Source organism: Ptychodera flava, chromosome 14, assembly GCF_041260155.1.
Source record: "Ptychodera flava strain L36383 chromosome 14, AS_Pfla_20210202, whole genome shotgun sequence".
Classification (NCBI taxonomy): Eukaryota; Metazoa; Hemichordata; class Enteropneusta; family Ptychoderidae; genus Ptychodera; species Ptychodera flava.
Window position 1 is genome coordinate 6,375,846 of NC_091941.1, and position 16,076 is coordinate 6,391,921.

The 16,076-nt window shown below is 38.4% G+C and overlaps 2 protein-coding genes across 3 annotated transcripts in view; one reads left to right on the forward strand and one right to left on the reverse strand.

Moving 5' to 3' along the window:
• The window catches only part of LOC139149104 (short transient receptor potential channel 6-like), a 52,120-nt gene extending 36,984 nt beyond the window's left edge, over window positions 1-15,136 (reverse strand). The window contains exon 1 of the mRNA XM_070720659.1: window positions 14,965-15,136. Coding sequence (XP_070576760.1) covers window positions 14,965-14,968 — 4 coding nt within the window. The 5' untranslated portion in view covers window positions 14,969-15,136. The remainder of the gene's footprint in view (window positions 1-14,964) is intronic.
• Window positions 15,137-15,223: 87 nt separating this feature from the next.
• The window catches only part of LOC139149103 (transient-receptor-potential-like protein), a 68,600-nt gene continuing 67,747 nt past the window's right edge, over window positions 15,224-16,076 (forward strand). The window contains exon 1 of one of the 2 annotated variants that reach the window (XM_070720656.1): window positions 15,224-15,560. In XM_070720656.1, the coding sequence (XP_070576757.1) occupies window positions 15,551-15,560 (10 nt within the window). In that variant the 5' untranslated portion in view covers window positions 15,224-15,550. The remainder of the gene's footprint in view (window positions 15,561-16,076) is intronic. The other variant, XM_070720657.1, reaches the window with a different exon arrangement.

Consider the following 16,076-nt stretch of genomic DNA (forward strand, 5'->3'; position numbering starts at 1 on the left):
ACAGCATGAATTACGTGCATTTGCCCTAGAAGAAATAAATAATTTCGAATAAAACATCGCGAATATAACCACATTCCTTAAGCTCGACGTACCCCAAAGAACCATGAAATCGCCCGACTTTCGATTGAAGAGATGAGTTTTGCCAAACCGCGTATACAGAAAAAGTGGCAGATGACTTTATTTTTAGAATCATAGACAGTATAGCGAGATGTAAAAAATGTGAAAGAGGCTCCCCATCTAACTATCCTAAATGTTTTTGTGTCGAGTTTGTGTTTGATTCGTTTCGAAAATGTGTTCCTACATTCTTATCCGATTGTGTGTGTGTTAATAAAAATGTTTGTTTCGCTTTGGATATTTGTAGAGAAGTTTGGATTAGTGTGTACGGTAATGTTTTGTTTGTGTGGGGAAAGCTTATGGCGAGACGCAGCCGGACCTATGTTGTTACAAAAGTTGATAGAGTCGCCCTTTGACGCTTGCGTTTCCAAACCCGGGTGTGGTTTCTCATCAGTCGCGGTGTAGATTCTTTCCTTAGTTTGTGTTTGTAGAAATTTATTTTAATGCATTTTAGTGGTCTTGCTTTTCGATTAGCGAGGCAAGTATATTAATTTTTGGTCACGTTGTGAGTCCGTTTGGTGGTTCGGTTTGTTTGTTCTATGTTTCTTTACTTCGGTAAATTTGTTTTGACTGGTGTGTCTTTTAGATTTTTGCGGAGGTTTGTGAATTTTTAGGCAATAAGTACCACTGGGGGTACGGATTTTATGTTTATTGGATCAAGATACTCACAAGTATCCTGGTTGATGTGCTTGTTCTCGTACATTTTGATTCATAGTTCGTTTACTTTGTTTACTGTTTGTTCTGGCTTGTTGTATATAATACTGAGTGTTGCGTAATTGCCTTTCGCATTCGAGTACGTAATCGTTTGTGTTGACAATGACGAAAACCCGACCCTTGTCGAGGTTTTTTTCCCCCGAAATTTGTCTATTGTTTGCAAGCTGGTTTATCGCGATTCTTTTAGCACGCGACATGTTTTGTTTCCTTGTTTGAAAGGGTATCTCTAGAAATGCGAGTTTAGCAGCTTCAGATAGCTTTCAAGTTTTTGGTGTTTGTTGTTTGTGGAGCCCAATTTGACTTTTCTTTGAATTTGTGTTGTTGCGATTGTTTGTGTCTCACGATGTAGCGTAGTCACATTTTACGACTTTATTTGTTGAAATCCTGAGGTGGTTTTATTCTGTTTGGTTTTGTTGGCGTCCGAATTAATTTTAAGGCCTTTGCCTAGTACTATTTTCCGGAGTTTCATAGTTTGAGCGATGATAGGTTGTTGTTGAATTTCATGTTGTTGTCGGCTTTTCTTTGGAAATAGCTGATTTATTTCCACGGCCATTTTTTCTGTCACGTTATTTTTATGTGTACGATTTTTGTTATTTCTTTTAAGTGTTTGTGTGTTCTATGTCATTTTATGGGTTTTTTTTGGTAGTTCTCTTTTTGGAGTGTTTGGTGGCCCTGAAAAGGGCCGCTCGGTATGGGTTTTTGTTAGCGCTTGGCGCGTTTGTTTTGGCGATGAGCCTATAGCTTTTAATGCTTCTTTTCGCCGATTCGATGTTCTTGGTAAGTAGGTGTTTGCCGCCTTCTTGTCACTGTGTGTGCGTACATGGACAGTCTGCATAGCCCTTGAATGTGGTCTCGATTTTGATCAAACCATGGAGGTACCTCCATGATCAAACTTACAATTTAGGAGTATATATCAAAACTGATAAATGATTTATGTTTTCACATGGGTTCACAAAAAGTTTCGCCCCGGTGTTCATTTTTGGCCCAGGAATTCCATCTACCCACCCTTTACAGAGTAGTAAGCTTATGGGGCAAGTAAATATGGATGCGCCGGTGCGATTCAACGATCAACCTGTATATCGCATCGAAAGTCAACAATTTTACGGCACGGACTATGATTTTATAAGTTTATACACAGTCCCTCGTGGATAGAGAGACTGTGGTTTATATAAAAATTATAAGGCGCGGGGTATTATATATTGACTGATTACTGTAGCTATAGATAGGCTACATTCAGGACGGGCAGCGACGGGCAGTAATTAGTAGGCAAAACCACGGTCCCTCCACAGAGGGACCGTGGCAAAACAGGTGGTTTTCACCGTGGGCAGAACTCGGTGCAATGATACTGAACATTAATAGTAAGCCTGTCACCTTGAAGGTAATGCTGTAGGTGAAACAAGTAAGCTTACTTCAAACGCACGATGGTACAAACATTCCTACCTCCATGGTACAAACAACACCGTAAGTGAAACCACCGTCCCGGAGGGACGGTGGTGAAACGTACACATAGAAATACACGCGTTCCTACGTTGTGCCCACCCGGGCCACGCGATTAAAATATGACTGATACTGCTAGATAGTGTTAATTGGGTCGGTAAACAGTCAACTAATAGTTTAATTGACTACCTGGGTGATTGGCAGGTCGTGTCCAACGACGCATATGCAAAGCAGGCCAAAAGACAAAAGCCCCCAAAGTTATTGACAGCTGGCCAGGGGTCACCATGAATACGTAATGAAGCTTCACTACGCAGAAACTGCGTAGTCAAGCCCTTCTTAACCGGTCAAACTCTCTCGGCATTTTCCGGCATGGTTAGGATTTAGTTCTTTGCATGACATCCAGTTGGAGGATTTCGGTGAGAGAGAAATGTAACTCTATACAAAGGTGTGCAAAACTATCCATTGCTCGGCTTCTATTTTCCATTTTTTTTCAGACGGGGACTAACAATGATTAAAAATGTTAATATGAAGTACAGAAAAATGCCCCGCACGGCCAAGTACTCGACTCTGCTAACTTTAGGGGACAGCATTTTCTTAAGCTATCTCCTCACCTGAATTTACACATCTCTATGACTAAACAACGACCTAGCGGCCGATATAGTACCTCTGTGTTATGTATAGTAAAACTATTTTTGACACGTGTGTTGATGAAGAAGGTGGAAATCTTTGATAGCTCAGTTTAGTGGCCAGACAAAAAACTGGCAAAAAATGGCTGCAAAAATACACAATTGAAGATTTCATCATAATTTGAACATATCACATTAAGATTATCCCTTATATGAATCACAATCTCTGACCAAAAACAGCATAATTAAATTGCCCGGAAAAAGAACATTGCAGATTTCATCATAATTTCAACATATCATATTACAATTACCCTTTGGAACCTGTATACCAAATATCAAAGCAATAAGACGAGTAGTTTTTTGTAAAACTGTGACAACATCCCTAGAGAGCATGAGAGGGGTAACCTCCTCTCGAATCGAAAATTTTTAGAAATTGATGTGTGCAATGGTGCCATCTGAGAGGTGTTTCAATTTATTATTTCGCACCAAAAATTGAGTACTCCCCTCTTTCCCTCCACATTTTGAGCAACCCCCTCGTAGCTTTCCATTTTTGAGTAACCCCCGCTCCGATTCCTCCGACCCCCGGGCCGTAAATAATGACGGCTCCCTTGTTTGAACTTGGTCCCGAAGAATGGTTTTATGTTTGAGAGGTTCGTCCTGACGGTGTGCGATGGGACCGACTTTGGGTCCCTTTTATTCAGGCACTCTGTTGTTATGTATCCCCTCCGTTTGGTCTCTAAGAGGAGAAGCCAGATTTCTATCGACAAACTGAACCGGGTCCGCCAGATTTGACCAAAGTCGCGCGTGGTTCAGATGCACGGCCGCCGCTGTGTGGTATGCATTTCCCCTTTTTCTAATGCTTACTACACAGTAGCCCTTTGTGTTCCCGGCGTTATGCGGCCTTCGTATAACGCCGGGAACACACAGCATCCTACGCAGGGCTAACCACTAAGTGACCGCCGTGTATCGAAGCACGCGCGACTGCGGGATTTGACCTATAACGGCAGTCAGTCGAAATAAGCATGGAGGTAATAAACCTTACCTCCATGAAATAAAATAGAAAGTAGAAACTGCTCAATGCATCGTAGCCACCTCATCTGCTTGTGTTGTCTGTTAGTCTCGGTTACCCAGACTCCTCTGCGCTGCCGGCAAAACGAGAGCGCAGAGGAGTCTGGGTAACCGAGACTAGTTGTCTGTGTACTCCTACAGCGTCCTCTAATATGCAGTCCGGGTCATTTTCGACGCTATACCATAATATTTTCCCCTATCATTAGCCAATCAGCGTCCAGCGCGCCATCAGTAAAAATTGTATTTCCTGGCAACCTCCACATACGTCCTTGGTTACGTACGCCATACTGTGTCGCTCTCGCGCAGTATTCTGTCATAGTGTCGAACAGTTGTGTGGCCACTCTGTCAACACACATTCTGGATTTATAGACAATAGAACCCCATATATCGCTGTGATTCCTGGACACTGGCCCGAAGTCCTGCGAAACATAAATCCTGTACCTACACAGATCGTTCAGAAAACCCCATTTGTATCGGAGATGGTAACGATCCCAAATTCTACCGTATATCGAACAGTTGTGTGGCCACTCTGTCAACAGTCGCGTACCATTTTTAGTTTGCGTAGGACAACTTCTAAACAGGTATCATTTTAAAGCTCTGACATCGCTCTTCCTTCTTGCAAAACGCCATACGCGGACCTACACAAATAACCTTTATAACAGTATTTCTAATAGAGATGACGAACATCAACAAAATGATTCTCGGTACTTAAGCAAAATCGATAAACTGGAAGTAGAAATGAATCGTAAATATTTCGAATATTTCTTCACTCATCGGACTCGTTGTTGGAAATGACCTTCTGCAGAACACGTGGATTGTTGACAATCGAAATTCGTCGAAATTCACAAGACAGAGGCTTAATAAGCGGCCCAAGACTGCCGATCGCACTTGGTGGGTAATTTGTGACCAAGCGTGACCTGTACTTTATTAGTTATGTAATCTAGTCCATGATTGGCTAAAAGCCACCATACATTATCATGATGAGTCGCCAATTTTGGAAATGACCCGGACTGATATGGTAATTGTGGGATAACTTCACTTCTGGCGTGTAGAAAAACATTCTCGCGAGCCAGAGCAATAATTTCCGCTCCGCTGACCTACGCAAAACGGGTAGCGCTGAGCTGTTGCCGTAAAGAGGCACGTGCTTTACGACGATGGTAGAAAAAGTACTTTGCTGTATTGAAATAAATTTTGTCTTCTCAAAAGAAAGTTTGCACCCTAAAACCAGAAACTGTGCCCTGTTACAACCGATAACGTAGTAACTAATCGATAGCGTATCAAACCCGATAACGTTTTAAAAAAATACCGATAATGTAGTAAATCAACCGATAATGTAGTAGAGAACCGACAACGTACTAAATTTTTTCTAACCAATAAGGTAGTAAAAATTTACCGATAACGTAGTAGTTTCTCCTAACCGATAACGTATCAACAAATTTACCGATAACGTATCAAATCAACTGGTAATGTATTGGGTCAAGTCATTCATGGGAATAGATTCATAGGGATAGATTTATCCTCAATCAATCCTCTAGAGATCGATCAATCCATTAATCGATAGATCGACCTATTGATCGATAGATGCATTGATCTATCAATCGATCGATATTTCTATCGATTGAATGATTGAATGAATATGATCGAATGCTCGACTAAGAGAACGATTGATAGATCTATATATGTGTATATATATATATATATATATATATATATATATCGATAGATAGATAGATCGATCGACGGATAGATAAATAGAGAGACAGCGTATCAAATCAACCCATAATGTAGCCATGCGAACAATAACGTATCAAATCAACCGACGAAGTATTACATCAACCAATCGTCTATCAAATCAACCGATAACCTAGCCATGTCAAAGAGTAAAGATTCCAAACAACTGATAATGGATCAAGTCAACAAAAAATCGACCGATAAAGTATTAAAGGGGAAATTTACCCAGCCTTTCTTAGGTAATCAGGTCATTATTTAGTGAAAAATAAACAAAAAAGCATTTGTATCATTCACTTTCACTTGCGCGTACTAACGCAGTGGCCACAAGCTGAACGCACGGAAACCGCAAGTGACGTACAAACGTGCTTGTCATAGTGTACACAGCGGGTTCAAAGCGAGGTAACCTACAGCAAAGCTCTTCTACGCCAAGTAGAGGACGCGTACGCGGTTCGCAAATCATAATGGTGAAGATAATCGGCAAAACCTGAGCGAGCAATCGATGATGCAAGACTGACATCGTCAGAAAGTTACAGCAATTCGAGTTCGGAAAGTGACTATTCTAGCTCCGATGACGAAGTTCCAATTCCTCTCGGCGATCAATCATGCCTGTCATTGTCAACCCATGATGCATGTGTTGCGTTTGCATTCGCTGTGAAATCATACCAACGCCGAAGTAATGCCAATTCTCTTTAGAGATCGACACAAATTCTAAAAGTGCGAGCATTTTAATGTGTTACAGAACACCCTGATGTAGCCATGATTAGTCTAGAACCAGCGGTCCTGCCTACAGCATTCCGTTTCTTGTGCCCGAGCATACGTACTGTCCCATATGTACAAGCAAAGCACTTGGGGCTGGATATGCCATGCCCTGACAGTTTTCTTTAAGGCTTGTATTTCAGTAGTTGGACTTGCAACTTTCGCTAAAAGCAGCCCTTCTCAAAGTGGTATTCGCAGAAGCCTTTATTTCTACTCGACTTAAACATCGACACCGAGTGCTTTGCCCCTATATTCTGTAGCCATTCTATACACTGTAACTGGAAAAGCTTACAGTTGCACACGTCGACTGCTTCAATGACCAAGTTTACCACTTCCGGTATTTTAGTACACTGGTGTTTGTTAGCCAGTGAGTGAAAGTGAATAAAATTGACTCAAAAGCCTTTCAATGATCATATCAGTTTATTTTTTTTTCCAAAGAATAAACCCTTTATTTCATAACAAGAAGTGATATAACAATATCATTTCCAGTCATTGTGAAATTTTGAAATGACCTTAATCTTCTTTGAATAATTATTACAAATCAATTCTTCAATTAACAATCTCTGAATATTATTTTGGTTGATCACTATCGCTTTATATATTGAAAAAGTTGCAACCATTATAATAAAATTCAAATCTTCTAGATTCTTTTGTTTCAGGAAATATCCATAAATTATGTGTTTCCACAATAACTTCAAACTTATTCTATAAATTCTATCAATCGTCTGTTTAACATATTTCCAAAGGTCTTTCACAAAGATACATTCAAAACGAAAATGCTGACAATTCTCAATGCGCTTACAGTATTCACACATGGGTGAATTAACTTTCTTCCATTTCCATAGATTGTACCTGTGTGGTATTTTATTATACAAGAGAAAAATGTTGAATTGTGCATATTTTCTAACTGTCATACTTTTCACCTTTACATTCCAAATTGTACTCCAATCACAGCCTGTTCCCAACTGATTTTCCCAAATTACCTTTGCATATGAGTCGTCAGTGCTTTTTGTTATGTACACCCAATAAAAATCTTTAAACGAAATATCATGTATATCGGAATATTTTCCCTGGTAATTCTTTATCACTATTGGTCTTCTTTGTCTATTGACAAGTAAATCATTATTTAACAAATTCATACATCGTTTTCATTGATGTTGGAATATCTTTCTTAATTGTAAGGTATTGTACAATCCAGTTTTTATGGTCTGAAAGTTTTTCTACCACATGGTCCTGATGAATAAAATTACCATCTATAAAAAGGTCTGCAACGTAAATAAAACAAGCTTCAATCTACTCTCTGAAAAATAACACCTGTTTATCACTTGTTACAAAACGATTTCCCCAAATATTTTGTTCTCCAACTATGTTTGGTTTCACTTGTATATCTTTGTCATTCGTTACTATTTCGTACCAACTATTTAACACTCCTTTTAAACATTTGGCAGCTGTTTTGTGATGAACTTGAGCGCTCGTTTGTCAAAGTTAAGCGTAAAAATGTGGTTAACACTCCAAAGCTTTCAAAGTAAAAATTGACAACTGATTTCCAAGTGTCATCAGCACCATTAATCAGTCTTCTGACCCATCTGCAATTCAATGGCTTCATTACTGACTCAACGTCAATCATGTGAAGCCCACCATTTTCTAATTTGTTGATAACTATACTTCTTTTAATGCTTCATTTTTTCCACCCCACAGAAAATCGTAAAATAAGTTGTTCAAACGTGTGACCACATATGTTGGTGTTTCAATCATCGAGGATAAATATGTAATTTTTGACATTGCAAAACTCTTTAGAATTTTTATTTTAGCAAATACAGTAAGGTGTCGTTTCCTCCAGCCATTAAACATACTTTCTATTCTTTCAATTTTATTGTCCATATTAAGTTTTAACACTTCACTTTCATCATGACCAAAATAAACAGCGAGGTTTTTTCGGCCAAGGAATAAAACCAAGACTATCTAAATTTTTCCAGGTCGCCTATTTCAGTCCCTCTGACTTGTCTCTATTTAATATGATGCCAGAATTCTTTCCATACTGGTCAATTAGATTAAGCGCCCTTGCTAACGACTTTTCTTGGGGTATAGACTTGTGTATCGTCAGCCAGCTGGGCTATTTTAATTGTTTTGTTTTTTACCTTAATTCCTATGCTATTATCGTTTCTTATTATTTGTGCTAAGACTTCAGCAACTATTAAATACAATAATACCGATAGCGGACACCCTTGTCGAATGCCTCTTTCCAAGCATTGTTTACTATAGCACTATTGCAGTCAGTATAAATTGTTTTGATCCATCTATGAAAGAACTTTCAAAACCAAATTTTTCCAATGCATGGAACATGAACTTGTGATCAACTGTATCAAAAGCTTTACAGAAATCAAGAAATGAAATCGCTCCTCCCCTCTTTTCCGTTTCAACGAAATCAATGAGGTCTTCAATCACTCGTACATTTTGCCCGACGGATCTTTCTTTGATGTACCCAACTTTGTCAGAAAAAATGAATGCTGGCAGAATTCTTTTCAGTCTGTTTGCCAAAACACACGACAGAATTTTATAGTCGTGGTTAAGCAATGATATTGGCTTCCAATGTTTTAATGCAAGTCTTGAATCTTTTTTGTAAATGTGTATCAAAGTAATTATGCCAGTACATTGTGATACTGGCAACTTTCCCATATCAAACCCCTCATTACAAGCATCGACAACAATTGTTTTCAAAGTATCCCAAAACACCTGTAGAATTCGATTGGAATTCTATCGAGCCCTGGAGTTTTGTTATTTTTCATTGCCAAACTGCTCTTGTACACTCTTCTTCTGTAATGATACCTTCACATGATCTAGCATCACTTTTCTTGAGGCCAGATTTTATATTGATATCATTGAAATATTGTAAAAGTTCGTTCCCTGCGACTTGTATAAATCTTGATAGAATTCTCGTTCTGCATCTAGAATTTTGTCTAACTTTGTAACTATCTTTCCATTCACCTCTAATTTTGTTATTAGTTTTGCCCTATATCTCTTCTTTTCCAACCCTAGAAAATAACGACTATTTCTTTCCCCTTCTTCGTACCATTTTACTCTGGATCTGATCTGGATACCTCTTAACTGCCATACGTAAATTTCCGCTAATTCTTTCTTTTTTTCTTCAAACGATTTGATTAAATCCTTATTATCCTGATTAATTATTGTATCTTCTTAGTCAGCTTTTTCATTTTGATTGACATTTTGTCGGTTTTTCATTGTTCTTACTTTCCTTTTTGAAAACTTCGTACTGGCTTCTTTAATTTTTATCTGAATAATGTCGAGCAGATTTCTTTTATCACATGATTTACTATAGACATTAATGGTATCATTTATAACACCCCTTATTAATATTTTATAGTTTTCATCTTTCAGTAAACTTGTGTTGAACTTCCAGTAGCCTGGTCCTATAGGAAAATGAGAGAGACGCATTTTTAGGGATATTGCATTGTGGTCTGCTCTTACGGCTGGTCGAATATCAGCAGAGTATACCCACGCGAGTACTTGTTTTGACACCACCAGATATCTCAGAGATATATAAAGCTATTTCATTCAAACTTTGTACAAGGATTACTCTTGATGTCACACAACAGCACGTCAATTTGTTTTGCGATCCGACCCAATATGGCTGTGTGACGGCCATTTAATTCAAAAAGCGGGGAATATGGCATTGACAATGACTTTTGAAAAATAGCTCTGTTTCTAGAGCGACAGCACTGAATTTCGTGACTTTTTGTAAAGGTGTTTGTTACAAAGTTAAATGCAATTATATGGTAAATAATAGATAGATGCCGTTGACTGTGTTGTTTGAACAAAGAAAAATAGTTGGCCATGAGCTTCTTTCGTGTCTTTTAAAGTTTCCCCCTACTTTTTATCGTAATTTTTTCAAATGGTACCACTTTGACTTGCTCTTACGCTTGATCATCTCCATCAAAACACAGGCTCTCGGTTCAATAAAAACGACTGGTCCCTAGGGACACAAATTGAATGATATCAAACATTAATATGCTGCGTAAAATCGCTAGCGGGCTCTCAAAACAGTCGTGACAGTATTTTATCATAGTTCACCATAATTGAGTTATTCAGTCCACCTTGAAACCTTCCTACGCAGACTTCAGTTTTAGCATAGGGTGACGCCTACGTGTCCGTCCCCAGGGGTGGGTAGGTGTTTCGTTGTATTGCTAATAAAGATACATATTCTACCAACCTTTGGTGTTTTGGTCTTAACTTAGCACTGCCCTTGACAATCTTGCGTACACGTTTTATCAACATGCTGTATCTATTATCTGATGAGTTTGAGTGTCTAATTGTCCAAAGTAAGCAATGGTAAATTACTAATCTGTGGACGCTGTCACCAGATTATCACCGGATTAAATTTGACAAAGTCATCAACGAACGCGTCAGCAAGGTATAACAGGAGATAACTAGGAGACTTCAGAAAAAGGCAGGAGAAAATTCAAAGATGATTTGCAAAAAATGATTCAATCAAAGTTGTCGAAGATGCGGAATGATCTCTGTCTTCGATGATTAATCTCTAGGGAAAGAGTCTATGTCAAATTTATTTGCCGATAACAATAAGAACGACAGAGAAAGTATGGTGAAAGCCATCATCAATTGAAGTCTCAATTTCTGGAATAGACAAGGCTATCATCATCTTAGATAACAGACATGGAATGTGGTGCACACGCTCGATCGCGCGTATGGAAACCAAAGCTTGGGGAATGATTCGGGTGATCCGTAAGATAGTCAATCTTAGACTGAATGAGATCATCCTACAATGGAATTCAGTTCATCTCCTATCGTTTTATATTAATGCATGTTCGCAGAAAATAAAATCACACAAACAAAACCATAATTGTACCGTGCACTGAGCAATCTATTAAAATATTCAGCACTGTTGAAATGACCTTAAAACGAAAGCAAGCGGAATTTTTCAGGCTGGAATTCTGATTCAAGCGAAATTACAGTATGCTTTTTAAATTATTTGTGAACAAGGAGAAATCCTAGAATGCGCAGATGTGTACAATGTTTGTATAATGAATAGGGTTCCTGGAGATTTCATAACTAGGCTTGAGAAAAATCAAAGACGATTTGCAAGAAGATGAGAGATGCACTCTATCTTCGACGGTAAATCTTCAGGGAAAAGAGCCTATGTAAAATCTATTAGCCGATTACAATAAGAACGACTGGGAAACTATGATGAAAGCTATCAATTGAAGTCTCACTTTAGGGATCTTTGTAGTAAACACCATATATATATATATATATATATATATATATATATATATATATTATATATATATATATATATAATATTCTGATCTTCTTTCCTTTTTTGCGTTCGTATTACCATAAAGTATCGGCAGATTATCGTTCAGCATAATGAGATTATCAGTATGAAAAGGTGAATACTTTTTCAGTAAGGTATGAATACGATTTCTGTTGACTTGCGATGAATGTTTAGTAATAGTCAGTAGATTTGTACATAAAGTCGTTTAACAGGTAGAAATGAGCCATTTCACGCACTTATACGCTATTTTCATAGATAAGCTGCATTTGACGTTGTTGTTTGCACAAAGAAAAAGTGATGGTCAGGCCCAAAAACATAATAGGTTTGTTGCTGGTCATTGACATGTGGCAAAAATAATGGGTGACGCAATTTTTTTTTCATTTTTTTAAATTTTGGAATTTTATACATTTCCCCCTTTTTTCCATTGGGGCAAATGGAAAACAGGAAAAAAAAGAGTTGACGCGCACACTTTGAAGTGATGCGCGCGCTGACCAGAAACAAATCAATGGTTTTTTTTGGCCTCATAAGGTTTTTGCGGTTCTTTTCAAAATTCCCCCGACTTTTGATGTTAATTTTCGAATGAGCCACCTCTGACTTGCTCTTACGCATGATCACCTCCATCAAAAACACAGTCTCCTGGTTCATTAAAGATAACTGGTCCCCTATGGACACGAACTTTACTGATGTTAAACTTATGCGTGAAATCGCTGGCGGGCTCTCAAAAGTAGTCCTTGCGGCGTTGTATCTTATTTCGCATGATGACTTCGTCAGTTCACCTTGAGGCCTTCCTGCGCAGACTTAATTGAATTCATTCAGGATGGTTATGTAGTCGACACAGGTGAATGTCGTTTATACATCAGTCGCATCATAAATGTGATATACTCATTTGCAGATATTATCTTGACATTTGTGTCAACAGAGTCAAAGCTATTGTTTTTGATAACGCATGCGCACATGGAATGTATTGCACACGTTCGATCGCGCGTATGGAAACCAAAGCCAGGGGCCGTGCTAGGGTGATCTGTGTGACTGTCAGTCTTAGAATGAAATGAGATCATCCTACCATGGAATTGAATTCATCTGGTATCGTTTTTGTGTACGTTCGTAGAAAATAAAATCACACAAAAAAAGAGCTAAAATTATTCCATTTTATCGTGCACTCGGCAAACTATTATATTATTCAGCCCTGTTGAAATGACCTAAAAACGAAACCAGGTGGATTTTTCCGGGAAGGAATTCAGATTCAAGCGAGTTTACAGTATGCTTTATAAATGGTTTCTGAACGCGGAGAAATCTTGCAATGTGCAGCAGTGTACAATGTTTGCATTTTGGAAAGGGTTCCTGGAAATTTCAAAACTAGGCAGGATAAAAATCAAAGATGATGTGCAAAAAATGCCTCAATCAATGATTTCGAAGATGAGAGATGCACGCTATCGTCGACCGTTAATCTCTATGGCAAAGTGCCTATGTATAATTTATTTGCCGATAAGAATGCGAGCGACAGAGAAACTATGGTGAAAGCCATCATCAATTGAAGCGTCAGTTTAGGGACCTTAGTAGTAAACACCTTATATATATAAATATGCTTACGATACGAGCCAATCATTTTTGTTTGACCTCTTGGGGCATATTCAAATTATATAATTACTTTTGATCTCTATTTATCGTCTTTCGTTATTGTTTGTTTTTGTGTGTTTTTTTTTCCGTTCGTGTTACCATAACGTATAGGTAGATTATCTTTCGGTGTAATGAGGTTATCAGTATGAAGAGGTGAATACTTTTTCCTGTCAGGTTTGAATGCGATTTCTGTTTATATTTGATGAATGTTCAGTAATACATAGTTAGTAGATTTGTACATTGGGTCCTTAACAGGTACAAATGGCTCGTTTCGGAGTTCAGGGTTATTTAATGCACTTAAATGGTATATTCATAGATATACGCTGCCTTTGACGTTGTTGTTTGAACAAAGAAAAAAGTGGTGGTCATGAGCTATCATAACCGCGAGTTTCCATGTTCGTTTTCAAAGTTTCCCCCTACTTTTGATGGAAATTTTCAAACGGTCCCACTCTGACTTGCTCTTACGCATGATCACCTCCATCAAAAATACAGGCTCATGGTTCATTATACAGTCTGGTCTCTAAAGATACGAAATGCACTGATATTAAAAGTTAATATTATACGTGAAATCGCTAGGAGGCCCTCCCTGAAAACTTAGTAGTGACAGTATTTTAACTTATTTCGGCATAATGGGTTCGTCAGTTCGCCTTGAGGCCTTCCTGCGCAGACTTTATTGAATTAATTCATGATGGCTATCTAGTCGACACAGGCGAATGTCGTTTATACCTCAGTCGCATCATAAATGTGATTTACTCATTTGCAGATATTATCTCGATATTTGTGCTAACAGAGACAAGGCTATCGTTTTTGATAACGCACATGACATGTATTGCACACACTCGATTCGGCGTATGGAAACCAAAGCCAGGGGCCGGGCTAGGGTGATCCGTGTGATTGTCAGTCTTAGACTGAAATGAGATCACCCTTCTATGAAATTCAGGTCATCTGGTATCGCTTTGGTGTATGTTCGTAGAAAATAAAATTCACGCAAACAAATAGCTAAAACCATTCCTTTGTACCGTGCACTGGGCAATTCTATTATATTATTCAGCCCTGTTGAAATGACCTAAAAATTAAACTAAGAGGAATATTTGAGGGTAGGAATTAACATTAAAGCGGGTTTACAGCACACTATTCAAAATGCTTTGTAAACGTAAACATGGAGAAATCTTAGAATGTGCAGCAAGTGTACAATATTTTCCATTTTTATTAGGGTTTATGCCTGCCCTTTATTCAGTCACATTGATAAGTAAATCCTGTACTCCAAACTCAATTCGTTGTACACTAAGTTTCTTTATAGGTGATAGTCTTTGCGTGAAGGCTTAAATAGTCTACAGTTAATCAATGAAAATACAAAACGGAGTGAGAATCTCGCACAGAGGTTATCGACATAGGAAGAAGCCCTTTCAGGCCTGAAGTCATTACGAAGATATTTTATCTGCAGTATATCCTTAATCTGCGGTCAGTTCATATTTTCAACAATACGGAACTATGGAGTATAATCTAACAGCAATATGTAAACATCAGCAAACTATGTACCTGAAGTCTTCAAATTGTTAGTCGGGCCGAATTTGGCTGGAATGTACTCACCCATATCACTATGTCTGGCCCTGGAGATTCTTGCGTTGGTGGTAATCTTAGTAATACTATATTCACTGTTAGGGAGCTCCAACAATGAGCTGATAGGTCAAGGTGAATATTCAACAGTGCGAAGGGGTAATCAATACTATTATCTAAACATTCACCTTTAGCTGAGACCTTCACATACTAGCGATAACATGGCCTTAAGTTTAGCATCTATACTCCCGAAGCTGATTTCATTTCGATGCACGTTGGCATTGTTCGTCTCTACTACCCATACTTTTGTTCTTTCAGAGCAACAGGCATCATACCCGCCTTTCAAAATGGTGTGTCCCAACGAGACTGAGCATAATCAAGACAACTGCTCGCGTAAATTAGGCAGTCGATGATCGAAAGAGGTGATGCTAACTTGAAAAGTGTAGCTCAAGTAAAGAGATCCAGGTAATGGTAATGTGGTTTTTGTTCGCATCATAAAGAGTTTCAATGGCTGATCGGTATCTGAACTCTTAAACGCGGTTGACACGTTTGTCAACCTTCCATTTTTATTGTGTACCAGAGCAGAGGCGCACACGCTAACCTGCACCCAGTCATCAACATGTCAATAGGTGAGTTTATTATTTTGTTTACGCTGTGATCGTGAGCATGACCAGGATGAGGGGCGAAGGCAGTCATATAATCAGATATACATATATGTATATCAAAAGTATTTTAGGTGAAAATGGTTCTAGCGTAGAAGAAGGTCTCTGTCGCATAGGATACGCCCCGCATTTGTAACAGGGCAATATGCGTTGAATTGAAGATTAATCTTAAATCAAAGGAAGAACATGTGACATAAACCAGGCATATAGAAAGGAACATGGCTAATTTAGGCATGCACATACGGTCACCAACATTGCGCAATATCGTGCTGAAACAACTTCTCAAAGATCGTGACTTTTAAAGCTGATGTAAATGTGTTTTTACGAATATTGTCGTTCTTCATATCGAAGCTGTTGCGTTTAGCGTCATCAGGCTATTGGTCGAGGAAAGTCATGATGTACAAAGCCGTTGGCAATTAATTCTACAGCAGGCCACATCTTGTAAAGCTCTTATGACACTGTAGTTTCTAAAGGACAGAAATC